Consider the following 22,121-nt stretch of genomic DNA (forward strand, 5'->3'; position numbering starts at 1 on the left):
CTACAGCAGTTGTCTTTTACTCTTATTTTGGAAGGGGGAGAGCCTGAGTGATTTTAGCCTAAGATACTTGTCACCCTGGCCTCTTTTTCTCTCCTTCACCATCTCAACCACCAAGAATCAAATGGAAAAATCTAACAGGCTATGGGGGTTACCACCCAAGATGCCATGGGCGAGGGGAAAGTGCCAATCCAGAAACAAGAAGTGGGGCAAACCTGGGCATGAGGCGGAAGGCAGTAGGGGCCAGGATGATGGGGGATTGATGGGGAAGCAGTGGGGGGCTAGGAGCAATCTCTAGATGGAGGACAGGGAAGGCAGTGGGAGACCTGGGAGGATGGATGTGAGTCAGGGAGGAAGTGGCTCCAAGAGTGACAGGGGCGGGGAATGCAGAGAGGTAGTAGGTCCAAGGGGACCAGAAGGTGCCAGAGGAGTCTAGGGAAGCAGGTGTAGCCAGGAAGAATGGGGGAATGCAACAGTCAATCTATGGAACTCCTTGCCAGAGACTATAACAAAAAGAGCTACACAAGTTCAGGGAGGATAGGTTCATCAATGACTGTTAACCAGGATGGGCAGGGATGGTGTCCCTAGCCTCTGTTTGCCAGAAGCTCTCACCCACATGCTTCCTTTCATCAAATACCTCCTCTTCCCCTCCCCCTCCAGTCAGCATACCCACAGCCCAGTGATTCCAAGTTCTCAATCCAGTAGTAACACCAAAATATCTTTTTTTCTGGGGGCAAAGTTGCCCTGGTCTCCTCTGGGAGAAGAAGACAACACCTGGGATGGCATTTCTGGGCTTATGCCCAGCAGAAGGAAATCAAGGAGGGGTTGGAATGAGGTTGTAGCATTACAAAGAAATGGTTTGCAACATGTATCCTAGCCATGCTCCTTTGCAAATGAGCTGGCTAATGCAGAATTGGAGGCTCCGTAGCAAAATTGTTGCCTATTTCGTAACACCTGCTAATTCAATCGCTAACCAAGGCATAGCCACAAGGTTCTGATTTACTTTCGCTCTGTATTTTCACCTGGTACACTCTGTAATATCATCTCTTCCTGGAGGAGAAAGGGAAGTAATTTCAACACCAAATAACAGGCCAAGTATTTTAATAGTTACAAAGGATAGTTAAATCTCACGGGCTGTTTCCCCTTATCCTGCTCCTTATCCCCAAGGCTACGTTTAGACTGGCATGATTTTCCACAAATGCTTTTAACGGAAAAGTTTTCCGTTAAAAGCATTTGCGGAAAAGAGCGTCTAGATTGGCACAGACTTTTTCCGCAAAAGCACTTTTTGCGGAAAAGCGTCTGTGCCAATCTAGATGTGGTTTTGCGCAAGAAAGCCCCGATTGCCATTTTCGCGATTGGGGCTTTTTTGCGCAAAACAAATCTGAGCTGTCTACACTGGCCCTTTTGCGCAAAAGCTTTGCGCGAAAGGGACTTTTGTCCGAATGGGAGCAGCATCGTATTTCTGCAAGAAGCACTGATTTCAGACAGTAGGAAGTCAGCGTTCTTGTGGAAATTCAAGCGGCTTAGTTTTTTATCTTTCTTATTTTTCTTCTGTCTTTCCTTTTATTTCCTTTTTCTTGCGTTCAATCTATGAACCAATGCAGTTGGAGGGGTATCTCTGGAGTGGAGGATATTCTTGTAAGCCAGGGCTCTGTTCCCATGGGATGAGGGGAATAAACACCCTTTTGTCATCTTTGCAACCGCCCATCCTGGCAACTCCAGCATCAGTTTCCCAATTCCCCCCTCCAGCAGTGTGGGCCTGGGAACGCCTGCCTGGCATGTGTGTGTCAATTCCCCTCTCCTTTGATCCAGCTGCTGAAAGTGACAAGTTTGCTATAAAGCCGCCCAATTTTGCTGCCTGAAGGGCAGGAGGGGGAGGTAAGGGCGCAAAGGTATCATTAGCTATAGGTCAAAAGGGGGTGGTCCCCCCCTCCCCCAGGTTCATCCCTACTCCCAAAATAAAAACTTGTCCAGGAGTCTCTCTGGTCAACTCTCACCCCATTTCCCTCAAGTCTTTACACTACAGGATGTGAAATATTAATCACCTGTAGGATTCTGTAGCTGGGTACAAACTCCCAGGCCAGGGAGAGGGAAGAGATGCACAGGAGAGACAAGGGTCACACTGGGATACATCAAAACAGGCAGTGAGATGAACTTTCTTAGACTATGTCTAGACTGCACATCTAGACTAATTTTGGAAAAATGTTCAAAAAAGTGGATACACTCTTTCGCCATCCCTATAAACCTCGTTTTATGAGGGACAAGGGATGTGTCGAAAGAGCACTTTTTTCTGAAATTTGGCACCATATAGACTTGCCAAATTTTGGAAAAGCCTCTTTCAGCAGGAAAGCAGTAAAAGATATGTAATTTGCATACTGCAAATTACGTTTCTTTTGCTGATACCTTTCCAGTGTAGATCTAGCCTTATGGCCGAGGCGGGCGTAGTTTGGGCCTGACTAAACTTTCTGATGCTCTGCGAAGTGTGAAACAGGTAAATGTAACAAAATAAACAACTATGCATTGGCCGGGAATCGAACCCGGGCCTCCCGCGTGGCAGGCGAGAATTCTACCACTGAACCACCAATGCTCTTGCTTAAAGAGTCAATGTTGCCCTCATTTGACAGCTGTTTCCACAGCTGGTTCACAGTAGTTTATTCTAGGATTCTCTGTTCTCTGCAAGTTTCAATTTTCCTCCCATTTTCTGGACTCTCCTCCAAGTAACATTGTGGCTTGAGAAAGAAGGCCAGGCCACCCGCTTATAGTCAGCTCCCTCTCAGAGTAGCAGCAGCCTAGGAAAGGCAGAGAACAGCAGCAAATGGGAGCCAAGCCAGGGATACATACAACAAGGACAATGATTACAGACTGTCCAGACTGGAAAGAATATCGCCCTCCATTTGAGAGGGCCCCCAAAAATCTGGAGGCCAAATTTGAGCCATCCATCCCCAGCATAAGGTAGAAAGAAATTTGAGGACACCAGCACCTGGGATGCACCCCTGATCATCTTGGCTAAGAGTCACAGATGGGCCTATCCTCCATGAATGTAAGAACAGACAAATGGTCAGACTGGGTCAGACCAAAGGTCCCTCTAGCCCCGTATCCTGTCTGCTCACAGTCCCCAATGTCAGGTACTCCTGGAGCTTTTCCACTTGGAAAAGAGATGAATAAGGGGGAATATGATAGAGGTCTAGCAAATTATGACAGGCCTGGAGAAAGTGAATAAAAACATATTATTTACCTATTTTCACACAAGAATGAGGGGTCATCTGATTAAATTAAATTAATTAGGCAGCAAAGAAACAAAATAAACAAAAGGAAATACTTCTTCAGTCAACTTGTGGAACTCCTTGCCAGGGGATGTTGTGAAGGCCAAAAGTATAACATGGGTCAAAAAAGAGCTAAATAAATTAATGGAGGATAAGCCCATCAGTGGCTATTAGCCAGAAATTTGCCAGAAACTGGGAATGGGTGACAGAGGATGGATCACTTGATGATTCTCTTTTCTATTCATTCCCTCTAGGACACCTGGCACTGGCCAGTGTGAGAAGATAGGATCCTGGCCTAGCTGGACATTTGGTCTGACTCAGAATCATCAAATTTATGTTCTTAACCCCTCCACCACTTCCTTGCCCCCTACCCTCCGCCAAGCCTCCAGGGCCTGCGGAATTGATACTCTACTCCCATGCCTGATTCTTATCCTCTTTTATTGGTCAAAAACAAGTGTTGTATCAAGTCACCCTCATTAGCGGCTCTTTTCAAGTCGCCCTGTGCAATGAAAGCAGCATCGGTTATGTGAGTCATTGCCTTATCCCCCTCTGTGTTTTTCTCCTCGGTGCGTCATGCTGTTCTGTGTCATGTGTTGTTCCATGTTTGCACCATCAGGTTTGGGTTAATGGTGTTGTGCAGAGATGCATTACACAGGGGGAAGGTTATTTGTCATTCAGTAGATAATTTACTGCTCCAATATTCTCTCTTACACCTTCATTGGATGTCTTTTGCAGCTCCCATCTAGAGAAACCAATCTCGGCGTCATCACAGATAGTTCTCTCAAAGTCAGATCCATGCAAAACATCCAGCATATCATTACAAACACACCTGTCTTTTCATACACATACACGCATTCCTTCAAACACCTACAAGCCTCCCATTTCTCTGCGCGTCACAGCAATTGTATTTTATTATTATAATGTAGAGGGGGTGGGGTTCAGTGATTTCAGCCAAAGCCCCCCTCTTCTCGCCCCACATGTCTTCCATCTCCACCCCAACTAGTGAGAAATACACTAGAAGATCTAAGGGTATGTCTATGTTGTGGTGCTATTTCCAGAAACTTCCAGTATCCCAAAATAGCTATTCTGTGTCTTTTGAGTAAGCTCATTATTTTGAAATATAACGGGTTTGCCGTTCTGATGTCCCTGTGAACCTCGTTTCACAAGGAGTAAGGGATGTTTTGGAATAGCGGTTTATTTTGAAATACACTCAAAATAAGCTGCGCAATTTCCATAGCTCAAACTGTGTAGCTTATTTCGAGCTATGGGTGCAGTGTAGATTCACCCTAAGAATATGTCTACATAGCAGCATCAAAGAGAGCATTTACACAGCAAGCCATTATTTTGAAATAATGGCAAGCTGGAGGACTTCTTATTCTGACTCCTGTAACCCTCATTTTATGAGGAGTAAGGGAAGTCAGAGGAAGAGCAATTTGCATATATTTTTCCGCTTTTCTTCCTAAAGAGGCTTTTCCAACATTTGACACATCTACACGGAGCCAAATGTCGGGGAAAAAACCCTCTTTCGGAACATCCCTTCTTCCTCATAGAATGAGGTGTACAGGGATGACAAAAAAACCTGTCTGCTTTTCTAATTTTCTTTTCGGAAAAGCAGACACTTTCCTTGGACGCGGCAGAGCTTTTTGGGATACCGGAACCAAAAACCAGATTAAGCTATTTCAATTTCAGCTACACAATTGACGTAGCTGAAGTTGCATATCTTTGACTTTTACCCTGCCTTGTAGACATGCCCTAAGAGCCCTTAAATCTCCCCTCCTGGCAATCGCTTCTGGAGGCAAACATGATTCCAGTAAAACCGGTAGGAACTGATTTTCTTCCAAATGCTCTGTTGCAGCAAATACCTTTCCCCAGGGGAACCAAACCTGTCCCAGTTGATACCAGTGACACCTGCATCCCCTGTCTAGTGGGAACTGCATAATTTCTCCCCTTCTGGTGCCAATATGCCTTTGTTTTGCTAGAGAAAAGCAGTTAACCCCAGGAATGGTATTTCTGGAATGAAACGACACAGAGGGACCCAAGCTGGAAAGGAGTTTTTGAAAGTACAGGGACAAGAGTTTGCAGTGCACAATAGCTGGGCATAGCCAGTTGGAAAAGACAGCAAAGGGAGCCTGTGTTCTAAGGAGCTGCCTGCCTTGCTATACATACAAAAGAAGAAAAACGGCTACATTGAAATACCTCTGGACAAAGGTCAAACAAGTTTAACAACAGATGCATTGGTGGTTCAGTGGTAGAATTCTCGCCTGCCACGCGGGAGGCCCGGGTTCGATTCCCGGCCAATGCAAGTTGATAGCATTTTATGTTTACCCTTTCCTTCTCTAGGCCCTATAATGGTCCAATCAAAAAACAGCATTTCTCTCTCTCCCCCACCCCCAACTCCCAGCCTTGTGCTGCAGAAGCTGCAGATGATTTAATGGGCTATTTTTTCTGTTCCCCTTCCCCCTATATTTCTTTTCTTTCAATCTAATTTTTCATAATGTTTCCTTCTTTTCTCAGCTTTTCTGCTTGCTTTCTTCTTCCTTCCAGTTTTCCCTTTTTTTCTTCCTAAATTTTTCTTATTTTTATCTTTCTTCCTTTTCTCTTTCTTTCCTGTTTTTTTCCTTATTTAGTTCTTTCGTTCATTCCCATTTTCCTTATTTTTCCTCTTGATCCCATCTTTCTTATTTTGTTCCTTCCTATTCTTTCTGGTTTTTGTCTTTCTTCATCCTTTTTCTAGTTTCCTCTTTCTTTCCTACTTTTCTTCTCTCTTCCTTTAATTTTATTTATTTTTCTCTTGATTCTTTCCTTCTATCTTCTATTTTTCTCTTGCTTTCTTATTTTTCTTGTTTTTCTTCCCTCTTTTATCTATTTTGTCTTGCTTTTCCCCTTTCCTTTTCCCTTTCTTTTCCCTTGCTTTCCTTTATTCTTTCCCATTTGATTCGCTTCCTTCTAGCTTTATTTTTCTCTTTATTTCTTTCTTGTGTTCTTAGTTTTTGTTTTTCTTTCCATCGGTCCAGTTTTTTCTTTTCTGGGTTTTTTTCTTAATTTTCCTGGTTTTTTGTTTGTTTATTCTTTGTCTCTCTTTCCATTTTTCCAAAACTCACATTTTTGTCTTCCTTTTTCAATTTCCTTGGTTTTTTAATCCCTCCCAATATTTTTCTCTTTCTTTCTTCACATTTTTTATTTTTCTTACTCTCTTGTTTTGCTATTCTCCCTCTTCCTAACCTCAAGCTCCCCTCCCCCACTTCCCATTCAAGTGCCTAAAAGGTTGTTAGGAGGAAGGAGAAAAATTATTCTCGTTAACTCTGGGGACAGAACAAGAAGCAATGGGCTTAAACTGCAGCAGTTTAGGTCATGTCTACGCTAGGAAATTATTTCAAATTAACTTATTTCAAAATAATAACTCCCAAAAATAACTATTTCAAAACAAGCTTATTCCCTAAGGAAAGCAGGAGTACAGATTTTAATATAACCAGCCCGTTATTTCAAAATAATGGGCTTGGTAGTGTGGATGTTCTGCTTATTATTTTGAAATAAGGCAGGGGATTTCAAAATAACTCCCTAGCGTAGACCAGGACTTTAGTTAAATCTTCCTAAATGTCAGGTTGGTTTAAGCACTGGACTAAGTTGCCAAGGGAGGCTGTGGAATCTTCATCACTGGAAATTTTTAAGCACAGGTTAGACACACACCTGTCGGGGATGGTCTAGATCTGTGGTGTCTAACAGGCTAGCTCGCTAGCCACATGTGTCTATTTGGCCAGTGGAGTGTGCCTAGTTCGAACTGGCTGGACATCGGGGGTCCAGATGGTGCTTGGGCCATGTTTGTGTGCTGAGAGGACATGCACTGTGTGCATGCATTTATTTGTGTCTGTGCATGCAGGGGGTTGGCTCACTGGCTCTGTGTCTGCAAGAACGAGAAGTCCTATGGCACCTTATAGACTAACAGATTTATTGGAGCATAAGCTTCGTCAGATGCCCACGCAGAGTCGGCCCAAGCTACGGGCTGACCGGGCTACCACCCGGGGAGCTCCATTGTAGGGGGCACCATGCGGGGCTGCTGGGCCAGGCGGGGGTAGCACCGCTCATGCGCTGCGCACCCGGGGTGGCACCATGCTTGCACCGGGCACCTGGGGCAAAGCCAGGCATGTGCTGCGCGCCTGGGGGAGGGGCCACACGTGCGCCGGGCACACGGGGGCAGGGGGCGCTGCGCGCCTGGCGGTGGGACCGCTCATGCGTCGCGCTCTCAGGGGCGGCGCTGTGCTCCCGGGGCCCAGGGCACATGAATGGCTCGGGCCAGCCCTGTGCCTGCAAAAGCTTATGCTCCAATAAATCGGTTAGTCTATGAGGTGCCACAGGACTTCTCGTTGTTCTTGCAGATTCAGACTAACACGGCTCCCCCTCTGATGTGTCTGGCTCTGTGTCTGGTTCCCATCTGACTCTAGATTATCCCTTAGCTCTCTGGAGCCGCTGCTGCTGCCTGGCCCTGAGAAAAGCCTGGAGCCCCCAGCCTCTTCGTGGCCATGTGGCCCAGACCCCCCGGGGTTGGGCGTGTGCTGGAGCTTCCCCTTTGGCGCTGCCCCCTGCCCCCACAGCAGGGCCTTTGTTTCTCTGCCCCAGGGGCTCCAGGTGTCAAGACTCAGGGGGTCGCTTTGGAGCAACTTTGTCACTTGTAGAGACTGGATCAAAGGGGGGGAGGGAGATGGACAAGCAAGGCAGGGCAGTCTTTCCCAGCTCCCACCGCTGGGGCTGGGGGCACGGGATCCATCGTAGCCTTATGTGGGAGGGAGAGGAGAAGGGACACGCGCTGTACGGCTGCCTCCAGAGTTTCAAGAATGTCTATTCACTCCATGAAAACAGAGCCCTGCCCTGCAAGGGTATCCCCCACTGCAGAGCTGCCCCTCCAACTTGGGCCACACATAGGGCCGTCCCATGGGAAGCAAGGGCTTGGGACAATCCCTCCCCCGGTCCAGTGCCCAGGACAAACCCCTCCACCATGGAGAAGCCCAGGGCCGAGTGCCCTGCTTTCTGCCACCTCGGAGAAGCCACGTGCAGCCAGGAGACGATCGTGCAGCAGAATTTAGCAGGCTGCTGGGCCGCTCCAGCTCCCACTGCCCTGTGCGACCCCTGTTGCCACCACGCCAGGAACCCAATATTGCTTGGGTCCCTTCTGTTAATAAAACAGTTGGGGTGGCTGCTATGGGGCCCCAAAAGTGCAGGGTTTGGGGCAGCCTCTCCAGTTCATCCTAAGGATGGGACGGCTCTGGCCATATGGTCTGGCTGCAGAAACTCTGCTGGGAACATTGGGTCTCTCTGGATCCTCTGCACGGTGGAAGCTGACATCTTCTGGTCCAGGAATTATGAAACTGTAAGACTGGGGGGGACCACACAAGGTCAACTAGTCACAAACACAAAACACTCACACTTCTGCTCAGAAACACGCTAAGATAAAAAACACACACTTCTCCTCAGATACATACTAACACAATACTGCACACTTCCCCTCACACACACACACGTTCATTCAGTCACACACCACGTTCAAACTCTCATAAATGCATACATCCTTACACTCAGGGTACATCTATGCTGCACCCATAGCTCGACATAAGCTATGCACTTTGCGCAACATGAATTACGTAGCTTATTTCGAGTTAATTTCTAAATAAATCGCTGTTCCAAAACGTCCCTCATGGAACGAGGTTTACAGGGACGTCAGAATAGCGAGCCCATTGTTTCGAAAGGTATTTCAAAATAACGGGTGCACTGTCAAGGTGCAGAATAGCTATTTTGGGACACCGGAAGTATCCCAAACTAGCGCCACAGTGTAGATGTGCCCCCGTAGACCAGACACACAATAGCCTGAAATGAAGCCGGTTGTAATCTGACTTTTCTTCTGTCACCCTGATGTGCTGACGTGCCAGATGTTTTTCTCCAGATGGGCCTAAACCCAGTCATGTTTCTACAACTAACACCAATATCCCCAGCCCACTGGGAACCCCAAAATTTTGTTTCTCTGGTGCACAGATGCCCTTCTCTTCAATTGCAATGGGGGTGGGACCTTTTTCCCCACTTGCAGTAGCCCTGATGGTTTGGCTACAGATTTTCTCCCCTGCCTCAAGGGGCAATTCCCAGGCAATGCAGCAGGTTGTTTTAATTTCGATTTTATTCTGCTAACCCGGGGCGGGCAATAACTTTTGAGCGGAGGCCACTTCCAACATTTCTGAAGTGGTCGTGGGCCGCGGGCAGGGCCTCGAATGGATGGGGCGGAGCCTTTCAATAGCAGGAGCTGAAAGGGCTCGTGCCTCCCCTGCGGCTCCCAGGCATCGCGTTAGCCAGAGACGGGAGCTGCGAGCCCTTTCGAGTCCTATTTAAGGGGCTCGCTGCTCCTGGGCTCGCTGCCAGGATGTTGCCTGGGAGCTAGGGACCCGCGAGCTCTTTCAACTGCTTCTATTTAAAGCGCTCGCGCGTTCCCAGTGGCTGTTGCCTGCCAGCCGCGAGGAAGGCGCAAACCCTTTAAATAGAAGCAGCTGAAAGGACTTGCGCTGCTCCAGCTCCCAGGCAACGCCTCACGGGCTGGACCAAAGCCCTAGGCAGGCCAGATTCAGCCCACTGAGTGGATTTTGCCCACCCCTGTGCTAAAGAGATCCTGTTGCTTGTGGCTTTCTCGCCACTTCCCCAGCCTTTCTCTCCTCTCCATCCGGAAAACCCAGCAGCATGTTCCTAACTGGAGAACGAGCGAGGAGAGGAATTCCCTGAAATTAAACCATGATCCTGGGACTAGATGCAGCCTGGTGAGCCAGGTGTTGCCCAGCCTGCCTCGCTGGTCGTTAGACTCCAATAAACGGGACTGAAATTGGCTCCTGCTTTGTTTCTCTGCTCCCAGGCCTTGTCTCTTTCCCTGCGTTGGGGGCAGTGTTTCCTGCAAGCTGTAAGATTCAGATGCCATCCTGTTGATTAGCAGAGCGCTCACATCTGACAGCCTGTGTTTCTATTTGTGGTGCACATCCATTCATGCCTTGGTGCACATCACAACATTTATTCCACACATGGATGGGAAAAATTTGGGGCTGTGTCTAGACTGGCCAGTTTTTCCAGAATCAGCCGCTTTTCTGGAAAAACTTGCCAGCTGTCTACACTGGCCACTTGAATTTCCGCAAAAGCACTGACTTCCTACTGTAAGAAATCAGTGCTTCTTGCGGAAATACTATTCTGCTCCCGTTCAGGCAAAAGTCCCTTTTGCACAAAACTTTTGTGCAAAAGGGCCAGTGTAGACAGTTCAGATTTGTTTTCCGCAAAAAAGCCCCGATCGCGAAAATGGCGATCGGAGCTTTTTTGCGGAAAAGCGCGTCTAGATTGGCACGAACGCTTTTCCGCAAAAAGTGCTTTTGTGGAAAAGCGTCCATGCCAATCTAGACGCTCTGTTCCGAAAATGCTTTTAACGGAAAACTTTTCCGTTAAAAGCATTTGCAGAAAATCATGCCAATCTAGACACAGCCAGAGAGAACAGTGATTGGGGAAACCCAGCGACCAGAGGTGTCTTGTGTCAGTGGGTGGCTCAGAGGTCAGGGCAGGTGGGGCGGAAGGGCTGATGCTTGGGGTGGTTCTGCTAGAACTCCTCCATCTAGGGGGCGGAGGCTGCTTAGGGCTCCAATGAATGAGGGAAGAGAATATAGGAGGAGGAAAGAGGGGCCTTGGGTGGAAGGGGTGGAGCCGGTTGGTAGCCTCTCCAATCCACTGGAAATCCCAAATTCTTTTCTTTTGGTGAGAAGATACCCTGGCCCACACCTCTCAGGTTCTGTCTAGACTTCAGGCTTCTTTTGGAAGAATCTTTTTTCTTCTTCTGAAAGAGAGCATCCACATACAAAAGCACATGGAAAAAGTGATCTGCTTTTTCGAAATATAGCGTCCACACTGAGTGAACGCTATCTCACGTGTAAGCTGTGATTCCTATGGACGGAGTGGCCACCAGGGCACCTGAGCTTTCTCCTCTTTCCTTTTCTTTTAAAAGAACTCCCTCTTCCCTGTCCAAAAGAACTCTTTCAGAAAAAGGCTTCTTCCTCGTAGAAAGAGGATTACCAATGCCGGAAAAACCCCTCTGTTCTTTCAATTTACTTTTGGAAGAACACGATTGCAATGTGGACCCTGAGCTAGCTATGTTGTAGGATTTGCTGCGGGCCGTACTGGTGAATTCATGACATTAGCAAGAAGATGTTTTCCATATGCACAGATGACCTGTCGTCAGTTATACTTCATTTTCAGGTTTTATTTAATTTCCGCTCGGAATTTATCAGTGTTTATGATGCCCAGTACCAAAAGAGTTGAAAATCAGAGACAAAAACAATACTTTGTCTGGATCACTATCGGGTTTTGCTTCGGTGGGATGGGAGGTGTATTCAGTAGCGGACTATTTAGATTAACAGAACTGAAGCTATGTGTACACTACATTCTGGTAGCCTGGAAAAACTCTGCCTCATCCAGGGAACACATCGGCTGTGTCTACATTGGCACCCTTTTCCGGAAAAGGGATGCTAATGAGACAAGTCGGAATTGCAAATGCCACTGGGGATTTAAATATCCCCCGCGGTATTTGCATGAACATGGCTGCCGCTTTTTTCCGGCTTGGGACTTTGCCGGAGAAAAGCGCCAGTCTAGACAGGATCTTTCGGAAAATAAAGCCTTTTCCGGAAGATCCCTTATTCTTCTTAAAATCAGGAATAAGGGATCTTCCGGAAAAGGCTTTATTTTCCGAAAGATCCCGTCTAGACTGGCGCTTTTCTCCGGCAAAGCCCCGAGATGGAAAAAAGTGGCAGCCATGTTCATGCAAATGCCGCGGGGGATATTTAAATCCCCCGCGGCATTTGCAATTCCGACTTGTCTCATTAGCATCCCTTTTCCGGAAAAGGGTGCCAATGTAGACACAGCCATCCATTTTTTTGGATCAGTTCCCAAAAAAAGCGGACACGCTCTTTCAGAAGAGGAAGAAGGGCCAAATGTTGGAAAAGCCTCTTCTGATAAAATAATTGGAAAAAGGTACACAAATTGTGGCTTGCAATTTGCATACCTTTTTCTGAAAAAACCCTGTAGTATAGACATAGCCTCAATGTGGTTTCCTGCAGAACTAAAACAGACCTGAAAACACAATGGCATGTCCGAGCCTGTGTGCATGCCTGTTTGTGGTGTGTCTCTTCTGGACCAACACACAGCTTTTGCATACACACACACACACTCATGCATTTCCTCTAACTCAGGGGTGAGGAAGCTTTTTTGGGTTGTGGGTCACTGACCCACAGAAAAAAAAATCCTGATATAGCCCCCAACTAAGAAGGAAAAAGACACTCCCCACATGTCCCTCTCACACTGTCACTTTACTGGATTTTAAAAGAAGCCAAACCATTGCTGCACTTATGGGGGGGAGGTGTTTGTCCCAAAGTCTATACAAAGGGGGCCATGTGAGGTGTCAAATAAAAGCTTCTGTTTTTCTGATTCTGAATATGCTATTCATGTACTTGTATAATATCTGTATGTGGTGTTATATGTACTCTGTGTTGGTGCTGGAAAATTCTCTACCTGAGACAGAGCAATAGGCAAAGAATGTTCAGCCAGTGGCTATGCTAATTAGCAAGGAGATGTAGTAAGTTGAGGGTCAGTAACATGGAGTCAGCAGGCCTAAATAGAGGCCTGTAACATGAAAACAGCAACAGGGCTGCAATCTAGTGAGCAAGACTTTGGTTCAGTAACCCAGAAGCCAAGAAAGAGGCCCTACTGATAACTGTGTAATTGTGTAAGTTAGGTCGAGCATGGAAGGACACAGGGAGGCACTGGGTACAGACTGTAAGCCAAAGGGGAGTAGCGGAACATCTTAATAAGAAATGTCTTGGTACAAAGACTCCCCAAAAACTAATGCACATACCGACCTAGGTTCAGGACCGGGTCGAGATTGACAGCATGAAGGATAGTAAGTAAGCCCCCCTTCCGTAAGGTGAGGGGTGGTATCTAGGCAACAGAGGTGGCAACTTGGTACGTAAAGAAGTGATGTAAGTTATTCTGCACATGGATGAGCAAGATTACTGGGAACATGGCTTACCATCTATTTTACATGGGAAATAGATATTTAAGTACCCAGAGTGCAAATATTTACAATGGGACAAGCTGATCATGGGCAGAGGTAGGTCTACCACAGCTTGATGTTGACACCAGACAAATTCAACTTGGAAAGCATAGAATTACAGGGCTGAAAGGAATCTCAAGAGGTCATCAAGTCCAGACACCTGCACCATTAAAGCACCATTCCTGACAGGTGTTTGTCTAACCTGCTCTTATAAATCTCCAATGACGGAGATTCAACCTTCTGAGGCAATTTATTCTAGTGCTTAACCATCTTGACAAGAAGTTTCTCCTAATGCCCAACCTAAACCTCCCTTGCTGCAATTTAAGCCCATTGCTTCTTGTCTCATCCTCAGAGGTCAAGGAGAATAATTTTTCTCTCCCTCCTCCTTGTACCAACCTTTTAGACACTTGAAAACTACTGTCGTCTCTTTTCCAGACTAAACAAACCCAATTCTTTTCAATCTTCCCTTACAGGTCATGTTTTCTACACCTTTCATCATTTTTGTTGCTCTTCTTTGGATCTTTTGCAATTTCTCCACATCTATTCTGAGATGTGGTGCCCAGAACTGGACACAATACTCCAGCTGAGGCCAAATCTGCAGAGAGTAGAGCGGAAGAATGACCTTTTGTGTCTTGCTCACAACACTCCTGTTCATGCATCCCAGAAAGATGTTCACTTTATAAGGTGTGAGTTTTAACGGTGAGGGTGATTAACCAGTCCCAAAGGAATCTCCGTTTCTGGTAAATTCCCCATCGAGACAGGATGGCTTGCTCACAGATCTGCTCTAGAAATTATTTTCTCCATCCTGTGTTTTCCAAATGAGGATGTTTCCCATGCTCAAGGCATGAGTGAGCCTTTGCCACTCCTTCACCGTCATCTTCCTGTCATGCCAGGCCAGACAGGGAGAGCAGGGCTGGGGGAGAGGTCAGCATACACAGATGGGTGTGCGAAAAATGGAACAGGGAGGCTGAAATCTCACCCTTTTGCCTTGCTCATGGGAGGGTGAGATTTGAGCCTCCCTGTTCCAAAAAGAACAGCATGGTGCCTGCGGGAAGCAGTACAGCTTAGTGGGTAGCACACAGGCCTGCAAACTCATATGATCTGTGTCGAAATTCCAGCTCATCCACTGGGCAAGTCATTTTACCCACCCTCCCATGCCTCTGTTTCCCCACTTGTAACACGGAAAAGGCAACTGGTACTAGCAGTTGAGCAGTGACCCAACGTGGCTGTGACTTAGCTAAGCCCCACCCCCTGCAGCTATGCTAACCAATGAGAGGCAGGGGATGGATGGCTTTCCTAAACTGGGAGGGTTGGGGGATTCAGATTGGGTGCCTCCATATTGACATGGACAGAGTGAAGGGTTAGACCATGACCACCAATGGCCTGGGTGCAACAGACTTCAGGCTGCAGGCCCAGAACTTACGACGAGACCTGCACCCCAGTTACCAGTTGAAATTTGCCTCCTTCTGTGCCCAGTGACAGTAGCTGGTTTTGTGTGAGCGCTGTATTCAAGAGCCTGCTGATAGACAGATCCTGCCCCATTGCCCCGGCTCCCCTTCAACAAGCTACAGAGTGTGAGCTTCAAACCCCCCCTCCCATTCCCTGCAGAGGTACCACATATTGACAGCAAAACGGGTGGGGAAAAAGGAGGGGACCTTGAGGGAGGGCAGAGGCCAGGATGGGGAGAGTAAACTCTGTACAGGGAAGTTAGGGGCAGAGACTTGGATATGGGGGGGAATAGACTCACCCAGGGCAATTGGGGAGCAAGGTAGATTCTATGCATGCCCCACACAAAGAGGCTCAACACACACCGTGCAAAACCCCCTCTTTTTGCATGTGTCTCCTCTCCCAACTTTTCATCCACCTCCAGTGTTCCCTGTAAGCTGAGCACCTGGGTGACCACTCAGGAGAGATTCCAAACCTACCTAGCTGATTAGCTGAGCACCCGCAGCTAGGTTTGTGTTTCTAACAGTGGTGCACATTCACACATGCCTTGGTGTATGTACAAAAAATTTATTCCACACATGGATGGAAAAGGTTAGAGGGAACATTATTCTCTCTCCTCCCCTCCACAGCTTTTGTGCCAAACCCACAATTAGAGCCAAGATTTGTTAAGAGTCTGTGTTAGAATTTTTATTTTTCAGAAATACACAGTTGGGGAAGGGGGGACGGGTTATATATACACAAGGTGGGGGAAAACCCACTCCTCTCCCCTTCCCTTCCCCCAGCTCTGGCTCTTGATCTAGTCTCTCGATCTTCTTAGCTATTATTTAACATCTAAGGTTAGCTGGCTAAGCCGCTGGTCACTAAGGGTTTGTTCAGAGGTGGACAAAAAGAGACAGGACCCCACATTTCTCAACGACCCACACTAGCCCCGAGCACTTAAAAATGAAATAAAATCATTGGAAGAGGGGGAACAGGAGGAAGCAGGACCCTAATGGGGTTTTTTAAGAAAATACTATGAAGTTGCAGTAAACACACAAAATAACCCACACCAAACCCTCTCCCCCAAAATCCCACCCCCATAAACTTCCTAATATACAATATATATCTAGAGCCCTGCAAATCTGCAGATATCTGCTTTATATCCACGGGGAGCTGCATCCGCCGATGTGGGTGCGGATATCCACAGCTCAGATTTGCAGATCCAGAGCCAAAGTTTGTAACTGTGCAGGGCTCTCTATATATCCAAACCCCCTCCCTCCAAACCCCATCCCCATAAACCTCCTCATATACAATATATAGAAAATATAATATACATTCTATGGATTTACAGGGGGGAGTTCCCAGACCCTCACGGCCACGGTCTCCAAACATTGAGCTCCTGGGACTGGCCGGCAGAGTTCTGTGACGTGTTCAGCTTATCTCGCGCCTCTTTGTTGCAGGTCTCCGGCTGGGGCCGGCCGGGGGCGAGGGTCTGCAGTCTGTGGCCAGCAGGGAAGGACGGAGCCTGGTGCAGGACACAGGCGGCATCCCCGAGCGGCAGGCTGCAGCTGGCCAAGGCGTCGCGGGCGTAGCGCCGGGGCAGGGCTGCTGTCCTGCCGTAGGCCGGGTTGGTGAAGGGGCCCCCGGTGGGCAGCTCCCACCGGGGCTGGGCTGTGATTTTTTCCATGCAGTGGCAGATGCGCTCCATGAGGTAGGCCTTCTTGCCCACGCAGATGCCTGGGCTGGAGCGGAGGAAGTGTGTGGCCTGGCTCAGGCATTCCCGGTAGCCGCTGTGGTACCTCTGCACAAGGCTCTCCTCTTGTCTCACCGGCTCTGTGGTGTGTTGCAAAAACCGCCAACGACAAAGGGGGCTAATTAGCAAACTGCCATGCAGCAAGGGGCACAAAGGGGGCAACAGGGCAAGTGCCCCAGAGTGGTCTCCGATCCCCAAACTGCTCCAGATGGGACACCCAACCCTCCACCCCAGGGAAGCCAGCGGATGGATAAATCCCACTCATGGGGCTAAGGGCAGGGTTTGGGGAGTCCCAGAAATAAGTGGCATTTGATGCCCTGGACAAAAACTAGTTTTAAATGGGGAATGTACGCAGGGCCAGAGTCTCAGCTGGTGTAAATGGGTTCTGCTCCTTAGCCTCTCAGATGTTAGGGTCACATGGGAATACTGTGGTTCCCCACCCAGGGATGCCAATTTCTCAGCAAAGCTTGGATAATTTGCACCTCCCGATGAGCTGGCCTCAGGGAAATATGCTACAGACCTCAGTAAGATCTTGCTTACAATGGCTTGTTACTGATGGTGGATTAACTCTGGATTATGCCATTTGTCCCCAGGACTCAAGCAGCAGGCTGCAGCTGGCCAAAGCATCCTGATTTACAATGAGGTAAAAGAGAGGGCAGTCCGCCCTGTGACTCAAGCAGAGTGACTCTGGATTTACACAGGGGTGTGATGAAAATCCAAACCATGCCCTACCAATTGGATGTGCCCCAGTTGAAATCAACAGCAAAACTGGCCCAGACACCAAAGTTGGAGCCGGTCTCACAGCAACATGTTTGTGTGTGTGCCTGGCCCTGATGGCCATCAGAAAGCACAGGGCAAATACTCGGTGGTGAGATTTAAAAGACAGCAGGTGGGGAAAGAGAATGCTCAGATGAGCTGCTGCTGGCAACCAGGGTCTGGCAAAGACTGACAGGCCTTACCAGGCTGCAGGGGAGAGGCTGCCTATTCCTATGGGGCTCTCCTGTACGTTATTCCCACCTTCCTGACTGGCGGCAGCTGGTCGAGGGGAGAAATCTGTAGCTCTGTCTACCCCTGGGGTCTGTCAGAGGCAACGGCATCGCTCAGTGCGGCGGATCGCTCACAACACTGAGCAGCTCAGTCCTACCTAGCGCCGGCCCCGGCCACGGCCCAAGATCAGGGTCTGGTTCTGCAGCCCAGCAAACCAAAAAAAGGAGGGGCAGGGTTGAAAAGCCACAGTGGGGAGAGCAATGGATGCAAGGGGGTTGGGTTGTGTGTGCACATGCACGTGCGCGCACACACATACACCACAACCCACCTCTTCCAACACACACGCACACAGAGGTTTGTCCTCTCCAGCAGGGATACTTGCGCACGCACACACAAACATACCAGTGTCCATTACCTCCAGCAGAGGGCAATACACACCAGAACCAAGCCCTTCCTGCAGGGGGCAGCAGAGACACTCACAGATTTGTCCTCTCCAGCAGGGGGCAGCACACACACACACACACACAATTATCAGGGAGGATTATTGGCCTTGCAATCAAATTCACACCAACCCTGCTCCCCAGGGACTCCATTGGAAAACTCTTGGGCCAAACTTTCCTTCCCTTCCCTTCCCCAAGCAAGCTAGTCCTCCTGCCATCAATGGAGCCAGTCCCAGAGGCCTTGTCCAGGTAAGGGCTCCCACAGAGCATCTAAACTCGGGGTATTCCTGATTTACACTGGAGCAAGAGGAGAAACTCCAACCAGTGTAAATCCAGACTGAAGGCAGTGCAGAACCAGCCCAATGGGCTCTAATGGAGCCGGTCTCCTCTCGCTCCAGAGTAAATCTGGAGCAATGCCATGAGCATCCATAGGTCTGACTCCCTGCTTACTCACCCTCGTGTAAAACTACATTGATGTCAATGGACTTGGTCCTGCCTAGGGCAGGGGACTGGACTTGATGACCTTCGGAGGTCTCTTCCAGCTCTACGGTTCTATGATTCTATGACTTGCTCCTGATCTACACCAAAGCTGAGCAAGAAGGGAATCAACCCAGTTGATATCAACTAAGTTCTCCTGATCTACTCTAAGGCGATCCACAGGGGAACCAACACCCTTTGATGCCAATGGAGTTACTCCTGATTACACCAAGAGGAGAGGGAACCCAACCCTGTTGATGCTAGAGCAGTTACTTTTGATCTACAGCAAGACACGTGGGGAACCAACCCCTCCAATGCCAACAGAGTTACTCATGATCTACACTATGTTCATGAACTTCAACCAACCCTATTGACTCCAGTGGAGTTACTCCTGTTCCACACCAAGGCCAGGGAAACCCTAGGACTCCAAAGGAGCTTGGCCAATTTGCCCCAGCTGAGCATCTGCTGTGAACAAGCTACAGCCCAGACCTAAATCAGGTGAAAGCATGTGGGAATCCCACCCTATCGGTCCACAAGGAACACCCGATGGCCAGGAGGGAAAGGGCAATTCTAGAGTGACCGCGTGTCCCAAAATGAGGGGGTTCGGAAGCTACACCCTCCACCCTCCCAAGAAACAACCCAATTTTTCACACTTGCTAGCCGATCACCGTAGTCGTATCTTGTCCGAGCCCAACTTGGGTTGGCCAACGGCCCCCAGCTCTAAGGCCGAGAGAAGAGGAGTGGGCAGGCGCGCCGAAGGGGATACCTGCTGGAGGCTGGGTCCTCAGAAAGTGAACTGTTTTTTGTAAAATTTCTGCCTTTTCAACTTTGGGGTTTTTAAGTCTCTGCAAGAAAAAAAAACAACAAAAAAAGAAGAGAGAGAAGGAAAAAGGGGGGAAGGAGGGAAAGAAAGAAAGAAAGAGAAATATGCGATGTATCATTCGGTTTGGGGCAGCGGCGGGGAAATGCGAGGAGGAAATCCGATTCGGCTTACCTCGTCCTGGGTGGCTTCCAAGAGGAGGATCCGGAGTCGCTCCAGACTACGGTTCATACGGTCCCGGCGCCGCTTCTCCATCAATGGTTTCAGGAGCTGGAGGAGGAAAACAGAGGGAGGGGACGGAGGGGGGCAGCTTTTGAAAGAGACACCCCGAAAGAGCGGGGCGATCCGGGCGGGGACCCCGCCCCCGGGCTGGAGTCAGACCCGAAGCGCGCGGACTCCGGAGTTACCTTCCTGTCCTGTTTGCTGTCCCACTGGGCGCTGGTGCTCATGGTAGCGGCCGGGCTGGGGGGGGCCGTGGGGTCCCGGCGACCCCTTTATAAACCGGCGTCCGCCTCCAGCTCGCCCCCGCAGGTCCAGCCCGCCGGCCCCGCCCCCGCTTTGATCTGGCCGCCGGAACGTGGCTGCCCTCGCCCCCCCGCGGCGCGGCGCACGAATGGGCCCGCCCCAGCGCCCAGCCTGCCCGTCCCAGCCCCAGTCCCCCCTGCCTCATAGCCAGCCGGCCCCCAACTTCCCTACCCCCAGCCTGCCACCAACTTCCTTACAGCCCTGCTCCCAAATTCCAACCCCCTCCCTCCTTCTTCCCCGTAACTCTGTCCCCCCAATTTCCCTCCCCCAACCTGCTTCTTCCCCCTTCCCTACAGTCCTGCCCCCAACTTCCTTACAATCCAGAGCCCAGAATTCTGTACCCTACCTTGCCCTTTGCCCCCAATTTTCCTATAACTCTTTCCCCAACTTTTATACCCTATCCTGCCCCTCCCCTGCTTCCCTACAATCCTGACCCCAACTTTCATACCCTCCCCGTCCTTGAGCCCCATTTCTTCCAACCACTCTCACTGCCCAGCTCCCTCTCCCTGCCTATTGCTACCACCCAGCATTCCCCAGACACAATTTGCCATCTCTCCCCTCCTCACTTCCCAACCTCCATGGCTGTCCTATGGCCCATGCCTTCTTCCTCATCTGGACAGCCTTCCCTTTTGGTGTCCTCTCCCCATTCCCCACATCAATGGGGTGATTCTCATGAGCAGGCCCCAAAAACTCTGAAAGAGGAGATTCACTTTGCATTTACACTCATTTGAATGTAGTGCCAGCATGAAGAGTGAATTGGCCCAACGGACTCCATTGGAATGACTCCAGATTTACACCAGAAGTGAGGGAGGGGAAAATGAGCCCCACTAACTCCACTGGAGTGACTCCCAATCCACACCAGGGATAAGAGAGAAGTGAATTGCCCTCAGTGACTCCACAAGAGTGACTCCTGATTCACATGGGGCATGTAGGAAAGTTCATGTGAAACACATACAAACATTGCAATGGATTTCAGCATCTCCACATCTACGCTTGTAAGTTTCACCAGCTAGTGAATACATTTTTTTACCCAAGATAGATTTTACCACACACACTAGAGGGTTAAAAGCAACCCGGGGATGGAGGCAGAATTAAGCAAGAGAACTGGCTGTTGTTGAAATCCTCTTTTTGATCAAATCCCCAGCCCTGGTCTGATTTCCAACCAGTCCCCAAGGGAGTGAAAACTCCCTGTCTGGACCATGTGATTCCACCTTTTAAGACTTTGCCCCAACCCAGCTCCTCTTTTGGGGTAAATGGAAGAAGTGCCAGAGGCTTTGCCCGAGCCTGGGGAGCTGTTCTGGCCTGGCATGGGAACAGCCCTGGCAGGCGCCAGTTGTGGTCATTAGCAGAGGTGACAGGATCCTCCCACGCATGACAGAAGAAAGAGTCATTGAATATGCAAGAGTGCAGGGCTTGGAGGGAGGCTCATTGTCAAGCTAATGGGGCAGGAAGTCACCATGGGGGAGAGTTTGTGCTGGGGTTCACCTTGGAATGCTTAGGGCAAACCCTGGGCTGGTACAAATGTGGCCAGATTAAAGCTATGGCTCATTGACCTTAGCTGAGACCTGGTCCTATTGACTCCAATGGAGAGATGCCCATTGACCTCAGCTGGGATCTGGTCCCATTGACTCCAATGGAGAGACGCCCATTGGCTCAAGTGGAGAGATGCCCATTCACCCCAGATGGGATTTGGTCCCATTGACTCCAATGGTGAGATGCCCATTGGCTCAAGTGGAGAGATGCCTATTGACCCCAAATGGGATCTGGTCCCATTGACTCCAATGGAGAGACGCCCATTGGCTCAAGTGGAGAGATGCCCATTCACCCCAGATGGGATTTGGTCCCATTGACTCCAATGGTGAGATGCCCATTGGCTCAAGTGGAGAGATGCCTATTGACCCCAAATGGGATCTGGTCCCATTGACTCCAATGGAGAGATGCCCATTGGCTCAAGTGAAGTGATGCCCATTGACCCCAAATAGGATTTGGTCCCATTGACTCCAATGGTGAGACGCCCATTGGCTCCAGTGGAGAAATGCCCATTGACCCCAGATGGGATTTGGTCCCATTGGCTCCAATGGAGAGATGCCCATTGACCTCAGCTGGGATCTGGTCCCATTGACTCCAATGGAGAAACGCCCATTGGCTCCAGTGGAGAAATGCCCATTGACCTCAGCTGAGATCTGGTCCCATTGACTCCAATGGAGAGACACCCATTGACACTGGCTTGAATCTGGTCCCTTGACCCCAATAGAGAGACACCCATTGATCCCAGTTGAGATCTGGTCCTATGGACTCCAATGGAGAGACACCCATTGACCCCAGACGA

General features: G+C 49.2%; 1 protein-coding gene and 2 non-coding genes across 3 annotated transcripts; 1 reads left to right on the forward strand and 2 right to left on the reverse strand.

The window, feature by feature from the left end:
• Nucleotides 1-2,513: 2,513 nt before the first annotated feature.
• On the reverse strand, nt 2,514-2,584 carry TRNAG-GCC (transfer RNA glycine (anticodon GCC)). Its single transcript has one exon. It is a non-coding gene; the product is annotated as a tRNA-Gly (tRNA).
• Nucleotides 2,585-5,491: 2,907 nt separating this feature from the next.
• Nucleotides 5,492-5,562, forward strand: TRNAG-GCC (transfer RNA glycine (anticodon GCC)). Its single transcript has one exon. It is a non-coding gene; the product is annotated as a tRNA-Gly (tRNA).
• A 9,921-nt stretch (nt 5,563-15,483) lies between these two features.
• On the reverse strand, nt 15,484-19,879 carry LOC102450385 (transcription factor HES-7.1). Its single transcript, XM_089772495.1, is given in 5 exon segments — nt 15,484-16,623; nt 19,116-19,163; nt 19,166-19,292; nt 19,442-19,537; nt 19,675-19,879. Coding segments are annotated over 5 exon segments (777 nt in total). The 5' UTR covers nt 19,717-19,879; the 3' UTR covers nt 15,484-16,159.
• Between the last annotated feature and the right edge of the window lie 2,242 nt (nt 19,880-22,121).

Source organism: Pelodiscus sinensis, chromosome 22 (genome assembly GCF_052426305.1).
Source record: "Pelodiscus sinensis isolate ZL-2025 chromosome 22, ASM5242630v1, whole genome shotgun sequence".
Classification (NCBI taxonomy): Eukaryota; Metazoa; Chordata; order Testudines; family Trionychidae; genus Pelodiscus; species Pelodiscus sinensis.